At 34.5% G+C, this 9,283-nt stretch overlaps 1 protein-coding gene across 1 annotated transcript; it reads left to right on the top strand.

Annotated features, from left to right (window-relative positions):
- The first annotated feature begins 8,301 nt into the window (after positions 1–8,301).
- Positions 8,302–8,746, top strand: LOC118747479. Its single transcript, XM_036481530.1, has one exon. The coding sequence runs from the start codon at positions 8,400–8,402 to the stop codon at positions 8,658–8,660; it is 261 nt and encodes an 86-aa protein (XP_036337423.1). The 5' UTR covers positions 8,302–8,399; the 3' UTR covers positions 8,661–8,746.
- Positions 8,747–9,283: the final 537 nt, after the last annotated feature.

The raw sequence follows: 9,283 nt of genomic DNA, 5'->3' as shown, positions 1-9,283 counted from the left end.
TTATGAAAGTGCATCGTCTCATCTGCCTCTGGCTGCGTAAGATGACGATGATGACGAAGACGGTGACGGCAGCGACGAATAAGACGACGACAGTGGAGAAGCTGCTGGTTTACATAAATAGATTTGTGCCACTTTCGATCGAATGAAATCTGAAAACCGGAAATTGTGCAAGAAGGACGGGTAAATGCTGTCGCATATTTACTTACTTAGCCATGGGAATCAAACTTTGCGCCTACATTTACGCAGTACATGAATTAAAAATGCCTTCACAAGTTGGAAGTATAAGATAACTGATTTTGAATAGAAAAGAGGTAGTTTTGGTTTGGTGGTATAAAATATTAGCTGATTCTTAAACTTACTCTGGTATATTTGAAGTTACGTATACGCACTGTTGTACCGATTGTTCTTATGTAACAATTGAAGAAACTTTAATAGGCCACAAATACAAATACGTCTACGTGTGCGACCACGAAAATGAACACGAACACGAGACCGAATATAAATCTGATTACGAACGCGAATAGAAACAGCAGTTTACCAACCATCAATCAATTTAGGCCTTCCATGATTTTCACAATCGTTGTATGTAAATACAATCATAGTTACACGACGAACCTGACTTTAAGTAAAAAGTCTTCGTTTAAGTTGAAATGACTGGAGAGAAGAACGCTCCCGCCACATAGACCAGGAATTGCTACTCAATTTAGTAAGAGACTTTGCGTTAACTATATGTGAGTGTAGGCTGCCTAATTGCCACAACATATAAAAGCTCGTTTGTTTTCAACAGGTCTCTGAGCAAGACTCCGTGCTGCCTAATGGATGACGAACATTTCTTCTTTATACGCACCTCCAATGTGCCAAGGACGGTAGAATGGCCCGAGATTTAAGTTTCGTTGTAGCTGTAACGACCGCCGCCGAGTAATTCATCCCACGGAGATACGGTGGAGAGAACGTAAATAGGGACGGGATATTTTTAGGATATTTTGCCTAATTTCCTTTATTTAAAAATGTTTTTAAATTTTTTATGATAAGCTCACTATCTAAAAAAGAAGCCATATACATGAAATTTTCAAACATTGTAGAACATTTTTAAATATTCGACGAATTTCAACAAGTGTTTTATTTTAATTTTTTGAGTATGCGGTTTTATAGCCCATTAAATTTTAGTGCAACAAAGTGCAAGTTGGAAGTAGCTAGGACTTACCGTTGCTTTTTTGCAATTTTTTGTTTGCGCATTTTCTTCCATACAAAGTGTGCTCGACAATTTTGTTGTATAGAGAAAATGAGCAAAAAAATATCAAAAATCAACGGTAATACCAAGATACAGAAATTTAGCACTTTGTTATACAAAAATTAAATGGGCTACAAAACTGCATAGTCGGAATGTATCTAAGAAATCTAATCAAATGCTCAAAGTTTTGATGAAGCTTTGTGAAAATTTTGCTAATTTTTTACAGAGTTAGATTTTTTTGACTTACATTTTTTAACGAACTAAACCTTCATAAAAATACATAATAAACGTTAAATAAGCGAAAGGTAAGTAGCCAAAGAATGCTCAAAAATATCTTCCCTATTTATATTTTCGCCACGAATATACAAGATCGCATTGAGGGCAATGCGGGCGTGGGGCAAAGGGCGCTTACCGATTTTTGTCTATCTTTTTATCCTAGTTCCATTCTTTCTCGTGTACCTAATCAAAAATATTTTAAAACTAAAATTTTTAAAAGCTTCTGTCGGCTGATACATGTTTTGATTAACTGATGAATTAAGTTGAATTTCAGCTTTTAAAAATGAGATATAAATCCCTTTTGAATCCCATTCCGATTGATACCCAAATTTTAATAATTCATTTAATTTTCTAAAGAGGTGGCAACCCTATTCGAACACCTAAAAATATTACTAGCTTTGAAACTAGTTTTTTTGATACCCTTTAATATTTTTAATAAAATAACTAAATTCGAAATTTCAAACAGGTGGGAACTCTTTTGAAAATACTTTTAAACTAAAACCGTTTTCAATCTCTTTCGCCTGACACCCAAATTGTGTTACATATTCCTATTACCTAATTGCCTTATTTTAAGTTGATTTTAATTTAATTTAAACAGGTGGCTACCCTTCTAAATATGTTTTAGAAGTTACGACTTTGCAAACCCATTACGAATTATACCCATCTTTTAATAATTCATCCAACTTGTTGAATAATTTGAATATCATTTTTTAAAGACGTGGCAGCCCTCTTCAAAGTCTTCAAACAAAATATTTCTTAACGCTCTTTGATTTGAAACCCATATTTTCATATTTAAAATAGCTTGTATGTAAGTTAACCAAATTCAAGTTTTCAAACAGGTGGCAACCCTCTTCAAAATATTTACAAATTACTACCTTCTCAAACTTGTTTTAATCATTAGGCGCCCGTACGGTTATACATATTTATAGTGCCTAATTCCCTTAATTTAAATTGCATTTGATTTTTTAAACAGATGGCAACCTGCTTACAGTTAAGTTGAAAAAAAAAGTTATTCAAAACCTTCTCGATTAATCTTTTATATAATTTTTATTTAATTTTTTAAAGGTGGCAACTCTTTTCGAAAAAGTAAAACCTTATTGCACATCTACAGCCCAAGGCCTTTAATTTGACACCTTATACCTTATTTGCGAAAATCGAACGAACGGTTCTGATCTGATTACCTGGACAAAAAATCCCTTCGCATATTATATATAGAGATATTTCTTGTGATTTTTCTTGAGAGCTGGTAAAAAAGCTTAGCTCAAAAAATCTGAAATGCAAAAAACTATCATTTTTTTTATATTCCAACGAAAGCATATATTGCAACCAAAGAAATAAAAATGTAGTTGCATAATTTAAGCCAGACAAATTTTATTAAAAAATTATAGTTAAATATCTAATATCAGTCGATAACCAAAGTAGAAGAGATTAGAACGATAAACTAGAAAAAATCCATTTTTATGAGGAAAAATTTACCAGAATCTTAAGCAAAAGATATAATAAGAGCTGGCGGCGAGTTTTGCACACTTAGCTACAAAAAAGATTTAAAAAAAAAAAAAATATTTTTTTTTTGTTTTATTTATGACGTGTTTTGAGCAAATGAGCGATATGTATGTTCATGTATTTCTTATTTTTTTTTACCAAGTGTTGTTAGTTTGTTTCTGTGTTAGAACGTGAAGGTCGAATAGGCAATTAATCTTTTAAAGATAAGTACTTGAAAGTGTGTCAAGTAATAAGTGAAAATGAAAAAAGTCTGTCGTGTGCCAACATGGAAAATTCAAGACATGGACGTCACTTGCTGTCAAACTTTTTGAGAACCTAATAAAGCAAGCGATATAAACCGAATTCTAAATACATACATACCTACATTAATGATGTGATATAAACATTTGTTAATAAATTCTTCTTTGAAAAAGCAAGAATATGTTCAAATTTTATATTGTCAAAAATATATACCGATTTTGCCTAAACTAGTTTTTTTCCACCAGAAAATTGTTAAAAATTTTGTATTTGGAATCTATTTTAAAATTAAGTTATTTAAATATTCGGAAACACCCTTTGGCCTTCCCACACAAACACATTTGCAAAATTAAATAATTACTCATTAATCCTCAAGTTAAGCCTACGAGATTTACATCGTTAGTCACATCTACACATGTATGTATGTATGTAAGTGAAGATGCTCAGCATTCAGCTAGCTGACTAACACCCAGCCAAGGCGACGGCAATAAATCTTGGTCTTCGGCTGAAAGCGAAATTCCAACGTGGATGACACATGCATCATGAGCACTAAAAACTTTTTATCCAGCCAGTAGTCGTCTAACTAAAATTAAATTCTTTTACAAAACTTTGTGGTTGTGCTGCTGCAGCAGCGACAACAATTATAATAGAAACAACAATTCGAAAGCTTGTCAGTCAGGTCTATAATTTCAATTAGGAAGAAAAAAGAACGAAACAATAACACCAAATAAACGAAATAGCACTAAAAGCGAGCAGGAACAAGCAAATTAATGTTAATCCCACAATGCGCAGCGAGAAATGCCACTCAGTCGCGGTCACTCATACGCCCCGTATGGCCCCAATGTTCACACACAAACACAAACGCTTTTGTTGTTGTTTTCACTGCTTTTTTTTGCTGCTGTGTTGTTGCTTTTCACCAAGCCAAACACCCACCCACCTACCCACGTGTTGCGCTGTCGCCGCATCCACCATTCAGCTGCTAAACGCTCGGCAGCGAGCATAATTTATGCGCCAACAAACATGAGCGACAGATTATGCAATAAAAATAGCAAACGCGAGTTAATATAATTAATAGCTGCGCTACATGAATCAGCGCGCTCACTTACCCACACACACAAATGCTTTATATGAATAAAAAATTTACAGCATTTGCATTCAAGTGTATATTTGTACATATATCTATGTATGTATGTATGTGTGTGTGCCATGTGAATCGATGAAATCGGCCAAAGCCCAAAATCCATAACCGATTTGATTTCGACGTTCCATTGTTTACTATTTGGTAGCAAAAATAAGAGCCAGAAATGCTTGCAGCCATGTGCAGCTGAAAAGTCAGCCGACTCACATACATACATACATACATACATACATACATACTGCATACAAATGTGTGCCGTATACTTGCGTGAATATTTAGCAGCAGACCCAGCACATACTTTCGAGGCATCTAAATAAACTTACAAACTCGGTCGTACTATTCGATATCCCCGCAGGGAAAAGTCGAAGTAGTGAATCAAAAAAAGATCCTTTTACAAAATTTGTTTGTTTTACTTTTTAAAACTACATATGTATAAGTACATACATATTTATGTAGCTAACTTGGAGTGTAAAGTCGATAAGTCCGCTTTTTTTAAATATATATTTGGATGCAAGCAGCAAGAACAAATAAAAATGTATCGTTTTTTAAAAGATCGAAATTAATAACTGCATATTTTATTTTGAACGATTTTTATTCAGTGATAAGCCAAATCGCTAAGTCCATAATAATCACAGAAACTATGATAAGACCCAAAGAGTACCAAACTTCTCATTAAAAATTTAGATCTAAAATGACGAATTTAGAACTGGTTCGGAACTAGCGAAAACTGGATACAGCAGGGGCAACTGACACTTTGTAGAACATCTTCTTCTTTTTCGATTTTGGCCGAGTTCAACAAAGCACGCCAGTCATTTCCTTTTCCAAGTCCTTTTCCACCTGGTCTTTCCAACCTCGCCGCCGTACTTGAATAGCTCGGCTGGCAGGCGGTCAGCACCAGCAGCTTTGTTGTTTCTCAGCAACGTAATCGCTATTCGTACCACGTCATAATCAGGCCGTGGGACATCGACTCCATCGTCATCGACTGATGGCTCGGGTTCGTCTTCTCCACTACTTTCAGTGCGGCTGTCATTCAATAGGGTGGAAAAGTGTTCCCTCCATAATTTAAGTGCGTTCTGGACATCAGTCTCTAGGTCTCCATGGTTGTTATTACAGGAGTTCGCCTTGGTCTTGAAGCCTTCAGTAGGACGCCTAACTCTCTGATAAAATTTTCGGGCGTTCTTCCTGTCGGCCAGCATCTCAAGCTCTTCGCTCTCACGTATTTCGGCCTCTCTCTTCTTAATGCGGTAAATACGTCTCGCTTGACTCTTCAGTTCAGTTTGTAGAATATGGCAATGTTAAATTCGCCAGTTGCATTTCCCTAGAGGGATTGTACATACATATATTTCTGTGTATGTACTCAAAGTTATTTGCATGATGTATTTATTGCAGTTTTTGTTGTCGTTCCACATTTCGATGTTTTCCGCTTATTGTTGTTAATGTACTTGTTATTGTTTTTATAAGAAAGCTGTGCTGCTTTGATTCTTATTGCTGTTGTTGCTGTAACGAATTGAGGTAATAAAATGTGAGAAGGCAGCCAGCAAATTCATACAGAAATATTCGATAGAAACATGCAACAACAACAAAAGAGGACCCCTACAATTAATTGCATTGACATTTTATTTCAACTTCTTTGAATATGAATCACGAACTTGTAATATTGGGATCTACATATATGCCTTTACGGATGCTCGACGCATATTTTTGGAATAAAAAATTAATACAACCTGATAAGCTCGAGGAGGGACAGGGCCTATCTCAAACAAAATCAAACCGGAACTTATACTTGTGGTGTGAGAAATGGTATTCTTTAAGTAAATTTTAAAGGAGGGTGCCCCAGATATAATTTTTTACGAGATCTATATATTAGTTCCTACATTGCCGTGCTGGATTGAATAAGGCCTCTACTGAGTTCAAGCCAAGCTGGGACTTCATAAAGCCCAGTCGCGACGTGCTTCCGATATCGGGTGCACTGTGGGGAAAATTAACTTTTTTTGTGACAAAATCTAATATCTTTATACATACTTAAATCAATTCCAAATCAAAACTTTCACTGACAAAAGTATTAGTGTGGGACTGTAAATTCTACTTTGATGTTTATTGATATTTTTAAAACGTTTAAAACAGAAGAGATTAAAAAATTTTTGTACGAAAATTAAAATTAAAAAGAAGACAATTTTTCGCTAAGTGAACATAAAGCGAATTAAATGTAACGATATTTTAGAGCTAAACTTATGAAGAATTCTAATAACTAAAAACAGTCCCGTTGAATTAAAAATTATCTTGGTAATATTTTTTATATTTATGTTTAATTTGTCGACCATGTTTTGGATGCATGCAATTAACTTAAAAAAAAATTAAATATATTTTCAGTTCTTGTGACCATGGATATGGTTTCCTTGATATAAGTTCAGCAAAAATGTTTCAGGTAAAAAGAAAAAATTACAAAACTTATATTTTTTACAGGGACGGTAACGGATATAATCATTATAATAATAGTCATAATTTAACCGCTAAAAATAGATTTTTATTTTTCCGATAAAGTTTAATGTTTTTTTTATTTTTTTTTATATATATTTTTGATCGTTATTTTTGATTTTTATATTTTCGATCATATTGTAACCATTATTTTCAGATTTATTTTAATGGATCATAAAAGATTTGAAATGGTTATATAAGCGGATTTTCCATTATAACGGTTAAAAATTCTCGAAAAAATAAAAATCACAAAATAACGATTAAATTTAATCAAGCAAAATTAAATTTAACGATTATTATGGATCGAAAATAAGGAATAAAAAATAACAATTGATATTTAACGGTTATGTTCGATCCCTGATTATTAATGGTAATTTTAAATGCCTAATTTCTACCATTTGACCATTTTCATCTCGCCGACTGTAATCCATGTATGCATATTAACCGTCTTATATCTTTGCAATTCAATTCAAAGGGGTGTCATTCATAAGTTTTGTATATCCGAGGCAGAAAACTCTCGAATCTCTCCTACGGCACGAATACATAGTCGCAATAAAACCCCTCCTCTATGTAGATTATAAACAGGCATACCGACGAGAGACCCGTGGGATTCAGATTCCCAACGCCTCCTCCTCTTCTCATTTTCATCATCCGCACAATGAACTTTGTTGAAATTCTCTCTGCCGAGCTGCCCAAACCGAAAGTGTTGCCAAATTAGATTTACGATCGCCTATGCGCCAGTGTATTTCGAATTGTGGCTAACGGCAGCAGCAAACAATTCCGAGTAACATCGAAAGAGTTCAGAATTTTCGTTATTTTCCCGTTAGTGCAGGTATGTACATATATATACATAGTTAGATATCCGTAAATACAACAATCGCAATGAGAACAATAATACCAGCACAGCAAAATATTGTGAAATTGTAGCAGCGGCAAAATAGTCGATTTGACACGATGAAAAAATACGTTTGCCATTAAAAAAAAAATGTTGTAAAGTAGTTGCGAGCAGCCCACACCACCACAAAGGCAGCAGCGAGTAGCCAACAGCCAGCATGGCGGATGAAATCAAAGCAAATCAGTTGCCACGTATTTGGCTTTTGGCTTTCGTGATTTTTGAATTTGCTTTCGCCTTTGTTTTATCTGTTTTATATGTGCGTGTAAATTGTTTACTTATTGCAAAATTTCCAATTAGCAGTTGAAAATTTTCCGTAAAGATATTATGTGACAAAAACTCATACACATGTATGTATGTATGTATGTATGTTTATTCTAACGGTGAAAAATTACTTACACTTAGTCTCCTGCTGTGCTATTGCGTCCATCCGATTGTCACAATATTCGGTCGCCATTCATTTCGAATTTTCTCATCTTTTTCCTTTCTGTTCGTTTTCAGCTACTAAGTTCATTTAATTTTGTTTTGTTTATATTTTTAGCCAAAAATCTGCGTTGCCGCTGTTCTCATCCTCTCTGCTTCGGTGTTGTGTGCGATTTATCTTCTCACTCATCGGTACTTTGTGTGTGTGGTGCGCTGCTGAGCAGATGGCAATTTTGCTGGTTCATCTTCGGCGCCTCATTCTTTTGTTGAGCATCGTCTACTTGAGCGGCGCGGTGATGCGACGCCTGCTGAGCGAATCGCGGCACATCCACTTGCAACAACACATCAATGGCAAAACGTTTGCCGCCCGGCATCTTCACTTCCAGGCGTGGGCCTATATTTACACCGCCTATGCCTATGTGGTCTTGGTTAATTATGTGAGTGTGAGGCGACTCACCAACATGTTGGAATTCTTTCTCACCTGATTAAAGTTAATCAAGTGCAGCGGATTTTGGAGGGAGCTGTAAATTTTAGTGGACTATTTTGTAGAGATGAGTATTTGTATTTGAACGAAATGAAACTAAATTAAATTAAATGAAATTAAATTAAATTAAATTAAATTAAATTAAATTAAATGTCCCTTATGGAATATATAGAAATGAGATTCATAAATACAAAAATTAATGAATGAAAATAAATATCAATTCAATTCTATAATTCTCTTCGTTTATCTGTCCAAGATCTTTTTATCAGTTCAAAAAAAATTAATCAATATTAAAATATTTGGCACAAATACTTAAATTTGATAGATAAATACTGGCATTTAAATATTGTGAAGAATTGTAGCCCCACTTCTTAGTTAAAGTTCCCTAGCTCTGTAAGTAATTTATCAAATTCTAAAAATTTTTAAATTTTAAACAAAAATCGCACGCCTCTGGTACTAGCAAAGGCATAATTGGCAAATGTCCGACTACTCCGATCAATTTATGGAACTGCTACATTTTGGAAGGGATTATCCTCGTCGTTCGTTCCGTCTATGACGCTGAGTGGCTTTTCCACATAACAACTGCTAAGTTTTTGCTCTCGTCTGCTGTTTACAGCGCCATCT

The sequence above is a fragment of the Rhagoletis pomonella genome, unplaced genomic scaffold, assembly GCF_013731165.1.
Source record: "Rhagoletis pomonella isolate Grant_MI unplaced genomic scaffold, Rhpom_1.0 Rhpom_scaffold_00012, whole genome shotgun sequence".
NCBI lineage: Eukaryota > Metazoa > Arthropoda > Insecta > Diptera > Tephritidae > Rhagoletis > Rhagoletis pomonella.
This window is presented reverse-complemented; position numbering and strand designations above follow the sequence as displayed.